Source organism: Eutrema salsugineum, unplaced genomic scaffold (genome assembly GCF_000478725.1).
Source record: "Eutrema salsugineum unplaced genomic scaffold, Eutsalg1_0 scaffold_7, whole genome shotgun sequence".
Classification (NCBI taxonomy): domain Eukaryota; kingdom Viridiplantae; phylum Streptophyta; class Magnoliopsida; order Brassicales; family Brassicaceae; genus Eutrema; species Eutrema salsugineum.
The window spans coordinates 9,250,757-9,267,875 of record NW_006256486.1 but is presented as its reverse complement, the minus strand read 5'-3'; the positions used below and the strand labels follow the sequence as shown (position 1 = coordinate 9,267,875).

The 17,119-nt window shown below is 35.7% G+C and overlaps 1 protein-coding gene across 1 annotated transcript; it reads left to right on the top strand.

Moving 5' to 3' along the window:
* The first annotated feature begins 13,859 nt into the window (after positions 1–13,859).
* On the top strand, positions 13,860–16,275 carry LOC18010615. The gene is made up of 8 exons (XM_024150789.1): positions 13,860–13,994; positions 14,097–14,180; positions 14,456–14,477; positions 14,917–15,134; positions 15,240–15,398; positions 15,491–15,544; positions 15,652–15,798; positions 15,895–16,275. Exons 1-8 carry the CDS (start codon positions 13,860–13,862, stop codon positions 16,273–16,275), a joined length of 1,200 nt encoding a protein of 399 aa, XP_024006557.1.
* Positions 16,276–17,119: the final 844 nt, after the last annotated feature.

Here is a 17,119-nt window from a genome sequence, read left to right as displayed (position 1 = left end):
TTCTAGTATTTGTATTTACAAGACTCTTTCAGGAAACTTAGGGAAAAGCTTAACAAAATGGATAAAAAACCAGATTTCAGTTCAGAGTCAAACCGTCAGTAGTTCACCCCCGATTGAAGGCCTTCTCACCGTCGGATCCAGCTCAAATTTGGAGATCTTAAAGATGGAAGTTTCAGCTTTCCAGCACACTTTACAGCTTGGCAATCCAACGGTTCAATCAAAAGATACGCGAAGAGCAAGATGTCCCGTAAACCAGCCGCCAGCGTTTCCACCTGCGGCCAACAGGCCATTTCCCACGGCCACAAGCTCCCCGACCGCGGCCAGCCACCCATTCCCCGCGGTCACGCACTTCCTGACCGCGGCCAGCCAACTCCGAACCCGAAGGCCCATTTCTGAAGCCCAAAATGATTCCTTCATTTGGAGAAACCCTAAGTGACGCCCAGAGATGTCTTAAGCAGTATAAATACATGTCTTAGGAACCCTAATTCGGATCATCACCTTTTACACCATCTTGTTTTCTTATTGTTTTTACTTTAGCTTTTAGGGAGAGAGAGATCTATCTCTTGAACCCTTGTTCTTTCTTTTTCAATTTCGGTTTCTGTACTACTTTTTAATACTATATGTTTGATTTCGTTTATCATGTCTGAGTAGTTTTATTGTTGGGTCTAAGAGATTTTCGATGGGGATATATATGTTTGGTATGGATTCCATTGGCTTTTGAGCCGAATCTTAGAACTTTTTCTTCTGAATTCATTTTTACTGCATGAGAGTAGCGTCATGAACTACAATCTGATCCAGATGCTTGGTGACACGAAAGTGTTCATCCGGTGTCAGATCTAGTTTGGGATAGCAAAACAAACATAGGAGTGGAAACCTACCTATGGGCGATTTGTGAATGCTGACGAGTCTTAAACATAATGCACCTCTTCTTTTCCATGGCCAGAGTGGAAACCTACTGGTCAGGGTTGAGAGAGATAGTTGTCTATGATCAAGACAGTGGCGTATTCATACGTCTGTGACTCCAGTTCGAAAAGTTTAAGCTAAGATCTTATCAAATTTACTCTCTAGCAATGTTTTGAATCGTTCATACCCTAGAGAAAACTTCCCTGAACCCCAGCGCTTTCTTTTCTATAGATTCACACCAATTTTCATTCAAGCTTTAGTCTAGTTTCTTTACTCTTTCAATCGATTTTCACTTAGCAATTAGGTTTAGCCGTTTTTCTCGTTTTTACCCGTTTTTGTTAATTTTAGTTATTAGGTCATTTTAATTACCGTATTTTATCTTTAAGATTCGTTTTTACGTTTTAAACACACCACCAGTGTGTTTGCTGAATCCTCTTGTTCAGTTATTTTCAGATGCCTCCAAAAGCCAGAAGTGTTCAATCCCATGCTGCAATCCCGCCAGTGAATGAGAAAGAGGTCGATTCCCCTGCAAAAAGTGTGAATGAGAGCGGGAACAATGTGCAAGTTCCAGTGGATGGAAACAAGAATGGAGCTAACCCTACTCAGGTGACAGTAGAAGCTCATGCTGCCTTGTTGGAAGAGCTGCGTCGTTACCAGGAGAGGTTTGGTAACTTGCAGAATGAGCCTGTCCTAAAAGTGAATGTCCACAGCAAAATGTGCTGCCTCTTGCGCCTGCGCATCAGCAGTTTGTGTCGTCCCTGGTAAATGCTCAGCATCAGTTTTTGTCGCCTGTGAATGTGCATCAGCAGTTTGCACCACCTCTGTTTCATCAGCAGTTTGTGATGCCACCGCCTCCTCCGATACAGCCTCCTACGTTTGAATTAACGTATTATGAGGCAATAAGGCACTTGAAGGAGATGATCATGGAGTCATTTGGAGGAAGGTGTGATCCTGTCGCTGCTTATGATGCATGTCAACTGCGTGAGGGAACAAGTTTTACCCTTAACAAAACAAATGAAAGCCGCAAGTGCACAGCTAATCAGTTGTAATATTGATGCGTGTCAACTGCTTGATGGAACAAGTTTTACCCTTAATAAAAACAAATGAAAGCCGCAAGTGCACAGCTAATCAGTTGTAGTATTCACAGAGAGTTGTGTGTCTGGTATTCTTCTACGGTTTCTAACTTTATGTCTAGACTAGAATGTTTTTAGAGGTTGGTTGTTTGTCATGGATTAAACTAAAACAAAAGAAAGCAAATAAATCTATCCTAAGGAACAAGTAGAAAAATCGAATGGAAAGCAAATAAATCAAGCAAAATATCGAACTAAAGCAATTGAAATGCAGATCTAAATAAGCAAGTAAAAATCGATTGGTTTGTAAACTATGGCTAACAATGCTGAGCTTTCGGGAACTCTACAGGGATCATAATCGGTTTTAACACTAGGTATGATGGATTGACGGATATCGAAATATAGGGTTCCAGAGCTAGAGTACGGCGGTATGACTACGTCACTGTCGTGATCATAACCAACTGTTTCTCGCAACCCTGACCAGTAGGTTTCTACTCTGGCCCTGGAAGGGAGAGAACGCAAGAGCTGCACAAGACTCGTCAATACTCACGATCTCGCCGCAGGTAGGTTTCCACTCCTACGGAAAAATCGCTTGTTTCATTCTAGGGCTGATACCTAATGAAAACTTTCGCAACACTAACTATCTTGATCAGATATAGGTGATCAATCAAGCATACATGCAATAAGAACGAGAATAAACAGAGAACAAAGTTAAAATCCCAGATCTATAAACCTAGATGTCTTAATCGATTATGAGAGCCCCTTTCGGGAACCCTAAGCCCAACTCGGGATCTACTCAGACATAGCTGAGGTCGACATCATCATTGGTTTTAATAAAAGTAATCAAAAACAGTAAAGAAATTGAAGAACTCAGACTTGAATAATCTTCTACAAAAAATCGCATAAAAACGGCTAAAGGAAAAGGATTTCTGTAAAGTATGAAGGGTTGTGTTTAAAAAACGACCTAAATGACAAGTATTTATAGTCTTCAATACTCCATGGTCTCTAGGGTTCCGGAATTGAGGCTAAGATGACTTTGGGCTTCAGAAATGTGGGCTTTAATTCGGAGTTGGTCGGCCGCGGTCGGGAATGACGTGACCGCGGGAAATAGGTGGCTGGCCGCGGTCGGGAGGCTTGTGACCGCGGGGAATAGGCTGGTGGCCGCGGTCGCGTGACTTGCTGGCGCGTCTTCGAGTGGCTCCGGGGCTAATGAAATATCTTGAGATCCAACCGTTGGAATGTCTCCAAACCAAGTGCATTTGAAAGCTTGTTGATTCTTCTATAAGTTGTCCAATTTTGAGGGTGATCAGATGGTGAGAAGGTCTTCGTCTCTCCATAAGAGTTCTGACGGTCTGCATTTATCCAAAAGAGTCTTTTTGTTCCAATATGTGCCTCTTTATCCCAAATTAACTGAAAAGTCTTTTAAAATCCGAAAACATAGAAATCCTTTGAAAACCTTTGAAAATGGAGTAAAAACACCTGTAAAAGACATTAAAGTGATCCATAAAAATGGTCAAAATCTGATTTTATCAAGTATTTAGGGATCGAATCCACAGAGATTTGTGTGCCTGGTATTCTTATACGATTTCTAACTTTATGTCTAGACAAGATTGGTTTTAGAGTTTGGTTGTTTGTCACGGATTAAACTAAAACGAAAGAAAGCAAATAAATCTATCCTAAGGAACAAGTAGAAAAATCGAATGGAAAGCAAATAAAGCAAGCAAAATATCGAACTAAAGCAATTGAAATGCAGATCTAAATAAGCAAGTAAAAATCGATTGGTTTGTAAACTATGGCTAACAATGCTGAGCTTTCGGGAACTCTACAGGGATCATAATCGGTTTTAACACTAGGGATGATAGATTGGGATTGACGGATATCAAAATATAGGGTTCCATAGCTAGAGTACGGCGGTATGACTATGTCACTGTCGTGATCATAACCAACTGTTTCTCGCAACCCTGACCAGTAGGTTTCCACTCTTGCCCAGGAAGGGAGAGAACGCAAGAGCTGCACAAGACTCGTCAGTACTCACGATCTCGCCGCAGGTAGGTTTCCACTCCTACGAAAAATCGCCTGTTTCATTCTAGGTCTGATACTTAATGAAAACTTTCACAACACTAACTATATAGATCAGATACTAGGTTATCAATCAAGCATACATGCAATAAGAACGAGAATAAACAGAGAACAGAGTTAAAATCCCAGATCTATAAAACTAGATGTCTTAATCGATTATGAGAGCCCCTTTCGGGAACCCTAAGCCCAACTCGAGATCTACTCAGACATGGCTGAGGTTGACATCATCATTGGTTTTAATAAAATTAATCAAAAACAGTAAAGAAAAGAGATGAAGGAAAGCTTCTCTATTAAAGAACTCAGACTTGAACAATCTTCAATAAAAATCGCATAAAACGGCTAAAAGGGTTTCTGTAAAATTATGAAGGTTCTCTCTAAAAAACGACCTAAATGACAAGTATTTATAGTCTTCAATACTCTGTGGTCTCTAGGGTTCTGGAATTGAGGCTGAGAAATGACTTTGGGCTTCAGAAATGTAGGCTTTAATTCGTAGTTGTCCGGCCACGGTCGGGAGGAACGTGACCGTGGGAAATAGGTGGTTGGCCACGGTCGGGAAGCTTGTGACCACGGGAAATAGGCTGGTGGCCGCGGTCGCGTGACTTGCTGGCCGTCTTCGAATGTCTCCGGGGCAAATAGAATATCTTGAGATCCAACCGTTGGAATAACTCCAAACCAAATGCATTTGAAAGCTGGCTGATTTTTCTATAAGTTGTCCAATTTTAAGGGTGATCAGACGGTGAGAAGGTCTTCGTCTCTCCATGAGAGTTCTGATGGTCTGCATTTATCCAAAAGAGTCTTTTTGTTCCAATTTATGCCTCTTTATCCCAAATTACCTGAAAAGTCTTTTAAAATCCGAAAACATAGAAATACTTTGAAAACCTTTGAAAATGGAGTAAAAACATCTGTAAAAGACATTAAAGTGATCCATAAAAATGGGCAAAATCCGGTGTTATCACTTACAATTGGAGAAATAAGCTGGAGAGGAACTTAGAGTCCATGAGGTGCCCAGAGGGATACTGTAGGGAGTTAGCAGTCCAGTACCTGCGAGATGAGGCACTGATTTGGTGGAAAAGTGTGGTTGAAGGAGTCTGTGGACGCTATGAGCTGACATGGAATGACTTCAATGATGAGTTCTCTCGTGAGTATTTTCGATAAGAGGCAATAGACCAGATGGAGAGCGCTTTTCAAGATCTGAGCCAGGGAAACCTCAGTGTGAGAGAGTACAAGGAAGAATTCAACAGGTTGAGAAGATTCTCCAGGAAGAGTTTCACTCAGGCTGACCTGATTCGTCTGTTCATGAACGGTTTGAAGCTGGAGCTAAGGAAGGTACCTGAGTTTAGTGAAGCTATTGGAAACAGCTGCTAACCAGGAAGTTGGTCTTTCGCAGTCCTAATAGAGTGTGTGCTCCTGTAATGAGTTTTTGAGCCACCAAACTTTGTTTTCTTAGGGTTAGGCAATGGAGATGGGATTTCTTCCCCTGAACCATTGTTCTTTTTCTTTTCTATCTAATTAGCTTTTCCATTCCATTTTTATGCATTTTTCATGTCTTTTATCATTTCATGCATCATGTTAGATTAGTCTCAAAGAGTTAAGTTTCTAAAGAGTATCAACGACATACATGTTCGATTAGGATTTTTAGAGTTTTAAGCCATATATTGGATCTCATCTCTTCTAAGTTGTTTATACTGCATGAGGTTAGATTCAGGACCTAATCTCTGAGCGTAGGATCGATCAGAGAGACGAGAGTGCTGTATCAGATCATCCGTACCTAGATTCAGAAGAACATAGTCGCCACAGGAGTCGAAAGCTACCTGTAGAGAAGATGTGAGCAAATGAATTCAGTTGTAATTGCATGATATTTTCACGGCATGAGAGTGAGAGTTAATTGTCGTTTAAAGTGATTAGTTGGTTAAGGTGACAAGAGTTGGTTAGCCATACATATGCTTATTCTAGTTCAATGAAGATACTAGAAATAGATAAGGATAAAACGCCCAGGGTCTAATTGGAAATGCTTAGACATCGATTAGGGTAAAACGGAGAAGTCTGCATTGTCCCATATGAGTTTAGATCCCTAGTTTGAGTCAAACATCCTTTAGGTTTTCTTTAGCAACTCATTTGCATTGCATTTAGTTCCCCGTAAATATTAGGTTAGGATTAGTTTAGGATCCTCTAAACCAAAAATCCCAAAAACCCCCATGAGTTTATGACTTCGCTTACTATCTCAATTTGAAGTTTTTTGCAGATTAGACATCTTCCCTGTGAATCTACACCCTAAGTCCTGCAACGTACATCTGTGCAATTTCAGACATTAGGGTTTTATAAATTTAAAACTCCGTACCAACGGGCCTGCAAATACCTGCGACCCCGAGACCTATCAGTATGCACTTACGGAGAATGAAGGAGTAGCATCAATCACGGGATCGGTCTCCGTAGGGGGAGCCATAGCTTAAATTTTGTTTGACACCAGTGCCACTCATAGTTTTGTTAGCCCGAGGTTGACTAAGTGTTGGACTTTCACTGGAAAGTTTGTTCCAAAGTCGAAAGCAATTAGGACTGCCAGAACAGAACAGGTGACGTCAATTGGAGTACACGAGGATGTGCCAGTCTTGCTAGAAGGAGCAGAGCTTCCATGGAATTTGGTGGAGCTGAAGCTAGGCCAATATGATGTGATCCTAGGAATGGACTGGTTGAAGCACTACCAAGTCATCATGGACTGCGAAAAGACGTGAGCCTACATACCACGATCGGAGGGAAGATTGATGTTTCAAGGAATCAAGACGAATATTGGTGTGCTGATAATCTCGATGATTCATGCCACAGACTTAATGGAGAAAGGATGTGAGGCGTATTTGGCGACGATTTTCATGATTGGAGAAGAGAGACGGAGAGATTGAAAAATATACCAGTAGCTAATGGGTATGCGGACGTATTCGAACCGTTGACTTGACCGCCACCATCTCGAGGAGATGATTCAACATCGAGATAGAACCAGGGACGGTCCCTGTTTTGAAGTCTGCCTATCGGTTGGCACCAGCTGAAATGGCTGAATTGAAGAAGCAGTTGGAGGACTTTATGGACCTTATTCATCCGACTAAGAAGTTCGCCATGGGGAGAACTAGTGTTGTTTGTGAAGAAGAAGGTTAGGAGTTTTCGCCTCTGTATCGACTACCGAGGGCTGAATAAGGTGACAATAAAGAATAGATATCCACTGCCACGAATCGATGAGTTGTTGGACTAAATGCAAGGAGCATCATGATTTTCGAAAATTGATTTAGCATCAGGCTACCATCAGATCAGGATAGTAGAGGAGGATGTCAAGAAGACGGCATTCTGAACCCATTGTGGACAATACGAGTTTGTTGTGTTGCCATTTGGATTGACAAATGGGCCAGCTGCATTATGAAATTGATGAACAATATTTTCTGAGCATACTGAGAAAAGTGTGTGGTTGTCTTTATCGATGATATTCTGGTCTATTCGAAGAATGAGAGGGAGTATGCTTGGCATCTTCAGTTAGTGCTTCAGAAGCCAATGAAACTTTTGCTTTTTGCAGAAGCACAAACTAAACCATCCCACTCATGATTTAGAGTTAGCAGCAGTTGTGTTTGTTTTGAAGATCTGGTGTGCTTATTTGTACGGGGAGAAGGTGAAAATATACACAGATCACGGGAGCTTGAAACATGTTTTCACTCAGAATGATTTGAATTTGAGGCAGAGAAGATGGATGGAGTTGTTAGCAGATTATGATTTAGATATTTGTTATCACCCGGGGAAAGTTAACCAAGTGGCAGATGCTTTGAGTCATCACAGAGGATATGTTGCCAGGGAAAAGGAAATGGAGAATCTAACTGCAACATTGGCAATTCTTCAGTTGTGTGTTACTGAAGTGGAAGAATATTTCACGGGTCTTGAAGCATTGGAAAATGCAGATCTTCTGTGGAAAATTTGTCAAGAGCAGAGGAATGATGATGCTCTAAAAAAAAATGGTTGAGAAGGAAGTGGTTGAATACCATATGGTAGAAAATAGAGTTTATATGTATAAGAATCGAGTTTGTGTTCCGAGCAGCAAAGTGTTGAAGAGTGAAATGTTGAGTCAGGCTCATAATTCGAAGTTCTCTATTCATCCTAGGAAAACCAAGATGTATCGAGACCTGAAGAGATAATATCATTGGGGAGGAATGAAAAAAGATATAGAGAAATGAATCTCTCAGTGCACAACCTGTAAGCAGGTGAAAGCAGAGCGCATTCCTAGCGGATTACTTCAGGGCTTACCACTACTAGAATGAAAATGGGACATGGTAACTATGGACTTTGTCACGGGCTTACCAATGACATTGGATAAGAAAAATGCAATTTGGGTCATTATGGACCGTCTGACTAAGTGTGCTCATTTTGTGCCAATTCAAAAAACTGATGGAGCATAAATTTTGTCACAAAAGTATTTGGATGTGATTGTAAGGCTGCATGTAGTTCCTGTTAGTATTGTGTCTGATAGAGATGAAAAGTTCACAGCTGCGTTTTTGAAGACATTTCAAAAAGCGTTAGGGACAAAGATGCATCTAAGTACGACTTATCATCCCCAGACCGATGGTCAATCGGAAAGGACGATCCAGACCTTAGAAGATTTGTTGAGGTCTTGTGTTCTCGAATGGGAAGGAAATTGGGGGAAATATCTTCCGTTGGCAGAGTTCTCCTACAACAATAGCTATCATTCTAGTATCAAGATAGCTCCATACGAAACACTGTATGGAAAGCCATGTCGTACACCTCTCTGTTGGACCAAAGTGGGAGAATTCAGTGAAACGGATCCTGAAATGGTAAAGGTCACCGATGAGCAAGTGGAATAGCTATCATTGAAGTCAAGGATAAGGGAGGCCCATGACCGTCAGAAGAGTTATGCAGATGTGTGCCGAAAGGATTTATCATTTAAGGTATAAGATGAAGTGTACCTGAAGTTGAGAGCCTTTAGAGGGTATGATAGGCACCGGAAGCTGAAGAAGCTTAAGCCAAGATATATGGGTCCATACCCAGTAGTCGAAAGGATTGGAGAAGTAGCATATCAATTGCAGTTGCTTCAAGAGTTGTCAGAAATTCATGATATGTTCCACATTTCGCTAGTTAGGAAGGTAGTAAGAGAAACTGGAATTCATTTTATCTGCCCCGCCAGCTGACCTGGAAGGAAATTTGTCAGTTCTGAGTAAGCCGTCTGAGATTTGGAGTTTGGAGAGAGTAAGGTTGATGGTAAGAAGACCAAGATGGTAAAAGTCAGATGGAAGAGAGTTGGCATTCGCGAGGAAACGTGCGAGCCAGAGGAGCAAATGAAAAATGAGTACCCTGAACTCTTTCCGACCGGAATGGAAACCGATGAGGAGGGAGTGAATTCGGGGACGAATTCTTTTCAACAGGGGGAGAATTGTAATATCTCAGCCTATCCAAAGGCCAAACTGGAGGTCTATTCCCCAAAATCTATCCCATTAAAAGTGAAAATCCTAGGGAAAGAGCCTCATTCTCTGCAAATTAGCCCCCAGCCGCAGAAAAAGAGAGAGAGCTCGTCCGAGCCTTCGTCCAAGCCCTTGCCTTCTTGTCGTCTTCTTAATCCAGATCTGCAAATTTTCCAAGATGAGGAGTAGATCTAGGCTTTCAATTCCTTATTTGTTTGTTTTTAGTGTATTGAGTCTAGGATTGTACAAGTATATTGATTGATGCACCTAGGGAGGTCATGAAAGAGTCAAAATGGACAAGGAAATCATTATATGAAGCACCAACATAATTGTTTGTCCATCCAGTTGATTGCTTAATAATTGTAAGTAGCTAGAGATAGGTGATCGACTGACACAGTGGTTCAATTATTGATTGTTGGGATTCATACCTGGAAGAAAGGATGATCCACATCGCTTGGTGGTTAAGACGAACCACGTTGAATGTTTTTGTGACCAAAAAGAGCATGCTATGCCTCGTTAGCATGATGAATAGTTTACCATGCCTCGTTAGCATGATGATTTGTGTGTTTGCTTTGCTTGTGTGCTTTTAGAGCAACTGTTTGTTGTTTGTTTAGTTTAGGCTTGATATATTGAATATAAATGGATAATGTACTAGAGTGTAGATTTATTTTCTCACTGAAAATAAATCTGGAAAAATTACTCACCCCCTCATTCTCTATTTTTCAGGTGAGTATGAAGATTATTACTTTGATGGTTACAAGGAAGAGTAGTCCGAAGTGGTCTGCTTTTCGGGATGTATCTTTTTTTTTTTCAATTTCAGTATTTTTTTTTAAAAGATTTCTTCGCAATTTGCTTCAGTTTTATTTGTAAGAATAATTTATGAATTTAATTGCAAAACTTGATTTTATTAAATGAATAAGAGTGTTATTCAGAAATGTGTTAATTAGTCTAATAACTATAGTAAATCGGTTAGAACTGAAGGTGAATAGTCCGATTCGTCTGGTAGATGTCGGGGGTTCACAGAGTGGTAGCAGAGCCTAGATTCGAGTTCGAGTTAGAAGAAAAGTAATTTTAGGAAAATAGTTTTTTATTAAAAAAAAAAAATTGTGGTGAGATTTTCTTAAAAGTTGATTTTTATTTTGTTATGGTTGATTTTTAAAAGTTGACTTTTAGGATAAAACCACCACCTAGAATACTTTTTTCGTTATAGTTGATTTTTATTTTGCAGGAAAATCAGTCTTTACGGATTCGGACTGACTTGTTTACTGAATCTTCTTGTTATGTCATTTTCAGATGCCTCCGAAAGCAAAAAATGTTCAAGCCCATGCTGCAATTCCGCCAATGAATGAGGAAGAGGTCGATTCCCCTAGGGGAAATGTGAATGAGAGCGGAAATAATATGCAAGTTCTAATGGATGAAAACCAGAATAGAGCTAATCCTGCTTAGGTGACAGCTGAAGCTCATGCTGCCTTGTTGGAAGAGCTGCATCATTACCAGGAGAGGTTTGGTAACTTACAAAATGAACCTGTCCCATTAGTGAATGTCTAACAGCAGAATATGCCACCTCCTACGCCAGTGTATTAGCAGTTTATACCATCTCTGGTAAATGCTCAGCATTAACTTGTAAATGCTCAGCATCAATTTGTACCACCTGTGAATGCACAACCGCCGATTCATCATCAGCAGTTTGTGCCCTATCAATTATTTTGGCTCATATCATTGAATCAAAATCAAACTACCACTAAAAGTTTAAGTAAATTCCTAGGTAACACGTTCTTACGCTGCGTTATTTGACCACTTCTATAATGCATATCTCCGCTCCTATTCAGTCCAATCCACTTCCATATGATAACAACACAATAAATTTTATTTTATGAAAATATGGATACTAGACCAAAAACAACAAATATATACATTTTTATCATTTAATGATGTAACATATATATGTCAATTATTATCCTAATACGTAAAAAACTTATGGTTAATTGCTATACTAATACTGAACCCAGAACAAAATTATATCATACCAAACATAAACTGATATAAAGAAATGTATTAATGTATTTTGAAAATTTTATGATATCTTTCTTTAAAAAAAAAAAAAAAATTTATGATTTCTAATACAAACACTTCCACCAATTGTTCAGCGCCTGCGCCCATCGAATATGTTGAATATCAATAGAGTAGCAAATTTAGATCAGCATTATATAATTCGTACACAAGAAAAAAAGAAGACCATTATATAATTAGAAAAATACTAAATAATCTAAAATTTTATTTAACCATGTTTCTATTATGCATAAAAATCTAAAACTATTAATTACATTATGTTAGCAAATTCTAATAATTTTTTTCTTTCTAAAATACCTCATGTCCACGACTCACCTCGTTATCCTCTCTATCACATTGGTCAGTTTTTAAAATCCAACACAATTTAAAAAATTTCCTTACCCACATCTGTAAAACTAAATGACTACATAAATTTATTGTTTGTGGATACGTGTGCATTAAATAATATTTTAAGGACCATTATAAATTTTATTGCCTCTTATCTTTGTGTCATTACAAAAAAGTGTGTATTACATCACTTAAATTTTATTATAAAAATAAATGATAATATTTTAAATTATTTGCTAACAATTGATAGTGAAATATGTAATTTAACATCAATTATGTAACTGATTTTACCATTAGTTAATTTAACATCGATTTTAATAATAAATAATTTAAATTTTTATTAATTTATATTACTTTATAAAAAGTGATAGTAAAATATGAATGCACATCATTTAGATAACTTATGTAACTACATTTTTGTAAGGTAATATCATTTAGAAAATAACACAAATATTACATCAATCAAAAACTGATGCAAATAAATTTTTAATTATTTTTGATTTTTGTCCCATATCGACAACTAAGGAAGCAGTGAGAATTTTGGTTTCTTATAAATAACTATAGTTTTTCTTCAGACTCTAAAAATGAATTATTGATGTGTTATCATATGTAAAATCAATATTAATTATATTAAAATAATTTATCAAAGTTAGTACTAATTTTTAATTATTATATATATTTTTAAGTTGATGAAAATATTATATATATATATTTTATTTACAACCAACACAACTTAACATCGATAACAATAACTGATACAAATATATACATCATTTGCTTAATTGATGCAAATATTTATATCACTTCCTTAAACTGATGCATATATTTACATCAATTTCTTAACTGATGTAAAATATTTGCAGAACTGATGTAAGTTTTGCATCACCACTTTCAGAGTCACTTATATAAGTTACATCACCTATAACTAATGCAAATATAGAAAATACACAGTATAAAACACATCTTTTATGAAGTGTATCCAAATAGCGATTTTTTATCTTATACTATTCTGTTTTTGGATAGCTACTATTCTTGTTGTCGAACACGTTTATATATTTCTATTTGGTTTAAAATTTCAAAACTTTAAATTAAAATTTAGAAATTTTAAATTTAAATTTAGATTAGTTTGGATCTCCTATAATATAGATTTGATTAATCACTAAAAACAAACAATAATAATTATTATTATCTTTACAAAAAAAATTGACCAAATATTAATTTAGGTTTGATTAAATATTAAAATTAAATAATATTTTGATAATAATGGAGATGAGAAAGATATATTATTAAATATTTTATTATAATTAATATTTTTGACTTTAAATATTAGAAAATAGTGAATATTTATGTTAAACAGTTATATCAACGGACAGGATAAAATTATGTTTTTACAACGCAGTTCGTTTTGGATTGATATGAATGTATGGATTAAAAATAATTTTTATAATCATAATCATATTTAATATTAGAAAATATGAAAAATTTATAAAAATAAATTATCTCTAAATACAAAAATAATTCTTTGTCATTTATTAGAAAATTATAACTATAAAACAAATGATATCTAAATACAAAAAAAAATGATGAACAACAAAACAATTTAGAGTCTAGTTTTGCTTTAAATTATAAGTATTTGCTTTAAATTGGAGACAAGATTTAGAGAGAAATTAGGGAAATTGCAATAATGTAAAACTGAATTGAGTAAATGGCAATAAGACAATATTTTTTTTGAAATATTTTGATTTTGACCTTTAATTCATTTAATTATTAGGAAAAGTGTAATTTTTCTTTACAACTTTTTGTCATTTAATGCAAATACTCATTCAATTAGTATCATAATTTTATTTGTTAACTTACTTTTTTGCATGACATATATATAAGTAATTCAACTCAATTATCTATAAACCTTAGTGAAAAAAACTTCTAAACATATTTAAAACTCTATATACTTTAAGTCATGATCAATTGGATGGTGGCAAGTTTTGTGCTCAGCATTCTAAATATAGCGGCGATAGTCACCGGAGAAGAGTTTTCCAATATTCATGATACTGAAATAGATCGATTCTTGAAGAAAATTAACAAACCCGCTCTTAAATCCATCAAGGTTGGCTAATTTTAGTTTTTTTACACAATACTAAGTACACATCTTTTTAATTTTCATTATGTTCTAATACCTATTGGCTGACGATTTGTAATCCATGTGTAGAGTCCAAATGGAGATATAATTTGTGTTCATATGAAAAATCATCCAATTTATGATCATCCTTTATTCAAAAATCATACTATTCAGGTTTGGTTTTCTATTTCCTATTTTAATTTGTTATTGTTATTATACTCTTTTGAACATAAAATCTATATTTTTTTGTTTATAGTTTCACTAAATCCAAAAAAAAAATAATAATAATATTTATGATAGATCTAAAGTTTAGGATATATTTTTCAAAATTAGCACTCAACTACAATTCAGATTAGTAAAACAAGACTGTTATATACGAATGGAATAATTATGTTTTTGTAGTGATTAGTCTGCTATATTATTTTGTATTATATATTGTTGTGTTGTAGATGAAACCAAGTTCTTATTTTATTTTATTTTTTTTGTCGACTACCCATCTACTAAGTCACGTTTTAATCGGTAGGATGATGATTTCGGAAAGTCACCTCCACCGATTCTGTCTGACTTATATGGGAGAATATGATACCACGTACTCGAGCTTCTTTAGCGAGAGAATCAGCTCAGACGTTTAAAGCTCGAGGTATATGAGTGATGTTAAAAGCAGAAAATGTCTCTCGAAAATGTTGGAAGGCGTTTAATTCTGAAGTGAAAGCCGGCCAATCGATCGGATTCTCAATCATTTCAATTAAATTCAAACAATCTGTCTCAATTTGTATCGTTAAAATGTGTTTATCTTTTAGGCATAGCATAGCCCAAAGAAGAGCATCCATCTCCGCATATAATGATGAGATACTTTTGCGGCATCCTTGGAGTCCAAAAACCTCTTGTCCCATAATGTCCTTATAGCTAGAAAGATGGAATAATGAATCTTCAAAGGCGTTGAAGAAGAGTATAGTGACTCAAATGTGGACAATATATGGAGAATGCCCAAATAATAGTATTCCGATCAGAAGAACGAAAAAAGAAGATATTTTACGAACAGGATCATTAGAAAAATATCTGAAAAAATATCCCAACAACATTCTTCGACTTAATCAAGCTAATCCTATTGATAACTACACACATGAGGTGCATTCAAATATCATTTAATAAGCATTAAAACCATCATTTCTTCTTATTAATAAAGGTATATATGTGCATTTTATAATCTTATGTGTGTTTGAACATATACAGTATGCCATACTTAGATTAAATGGTAACTTTCATGGAGCCCAAGCGGTTATAAATGTGTGGAAGCCTTATCTACAAACTCCAAGAGAATTTAGCCTAACACAAACCTGGCTTCTGGCGGGCCCTTATGGTGAAACTAACACCATAGAATTTGGTTGGCAGGTTCTTATTTTTTTTTTCCTGTAGTTGCATTTTCATAAATGATTATATTTTGATATTCTTTTATTCTTATGTTTCTCATTGATATTAATTAGGCATACCCACAACGTTATGGTGATGACAATCCTAGATTGTTTATTTATTGGACTGTGAGTTAATGTTTATGGTATCATTTTTAAATATTTTTTGCTCTATTCTATAAAATATGTATTTACATATAATGATTTTTTGTATATGTTTCTTTACATGAAAACAGGCGGATATGTACAACCAAACAGGCTGCTATAACCTTGAGTGCCCAGGTTTTGTTCCTGTCAACCGAGCATTTGCCTTAGGGGAACCAGTTACTCCTGTTTCTACCATGAATGGACAACAGTATCATATTCCAATGGCTGTATGGAAGGTCAATATAATCTAGACTTTTTATCGTTTAACTTCAACAAATATACTCTTTTATGGTATTTTAAAATTGAGACTTAAAAATGCTATATTATTATAGGATCCCCGCTCAGGAAACTGGTGGTTGAAAGTCGATAACCATATATTTGTTGGGTATTGGCCTTCTACTTTGTTCAATCATCTACGAAATGGTGTTACCGAAATTCAGTGGGGAGGCGAAATAATAAATCTTAAAGAAAATTCACAACACACAACGACAACAATGGGGAGTGGCCATTTTGCAAGGGAGGGATATGGAAGAGCTAGTTATTTTAGAAATCTTCAAATATTTGATGAAAATGGTATTTGGAAACCAATTAATGGAGGTTATCCCCACATGACAAATAAGAACTGTTACGATATAAAAACTGGCTATGAGAAGATTATCTGGGGGAATTACTTTTATTATGGTGGTCCTGGTCGAAATCAGTTATGTATATGATTAGAAACATATTGTAATTAAGCAAAAAAAAATAACAATATAGTAGATGCAACTATGACGTCTGTAAGTCATCTATATCATTGTCATATAGTATCAATGATTCAGTGTGATGGTGCAAATAAATTTTAAATCCGGAAAAAAAAAAAATTAAAAGATGCTTTCAATCTTAGGATCGTATATAATTCAATCAAAAATCATCAAAGAAGTTTAAAAGAGTCAACTGGATAACGTGTTTCAATTGATTTTTCTTTTATATAAGTTTTTGATAAAGTATCACTCTACTCCTCCATATACTTATAGCCCCTTATGTATTAATTGAGAAGCATTGTTAACAATACATAGTCTTGACATATAATTTACAACAATACCATGATGATGTATGACCACCATAGAGCCTCTTAGGACATTTTTGAAAAGAATATTCATTATATTTCTATTAAGTATCTCATATAAATTAATTGAAAAGGATTGATAAAAAAACAACCTTGAATTATTTTAGGAATAACAATTATGTTAAGCCGACATGTCATCACCATAGTAATTTCCAGAATAATATAAAAATAGATTCATTTTATTAATACAATCAATGCCATTCATATTAATTTGATTAGGAAATCAAATATATCTTATTAAACTATTCATAAAATTGATTGATAATAGAAAAAAGCTTTCTCTTTACTTAATTGGCAGCAGAACAAAAATGATAAATAATTTAGAAACATATTTATTTAGCCAATAAAATTGAATAAGGAAGATTTGGTTTATAATTATACCGTATTAACTGTTTTTAATTTTTTTGGCACTCAATCCCTATTCAATTATATAATATCAATTATTTTAAAAT

Coding starts and splice junctions, on each gene's coding strand:
- LOC18010615 (XM_024150789.1), top strand. CDS start 13,860: ATGGTGGCAAGTTTTGTGCTCAGCATTCTAAATATAGCGGCGATAGTC. Junction 14,181..14,455: donor TCAAAAATCATACTATTCAG/GTTTGGTTTTCT, acceptor GTTGTGTTGTAG/ATGAAACCAAGTTCTTATTT. Junction 15,399..15,490: donor CCATAGAATTTGGTTGGCAG/GTTCTTATTTTT, acceptor GATATTAATTAG/GCATACCCACAACGTTATGG.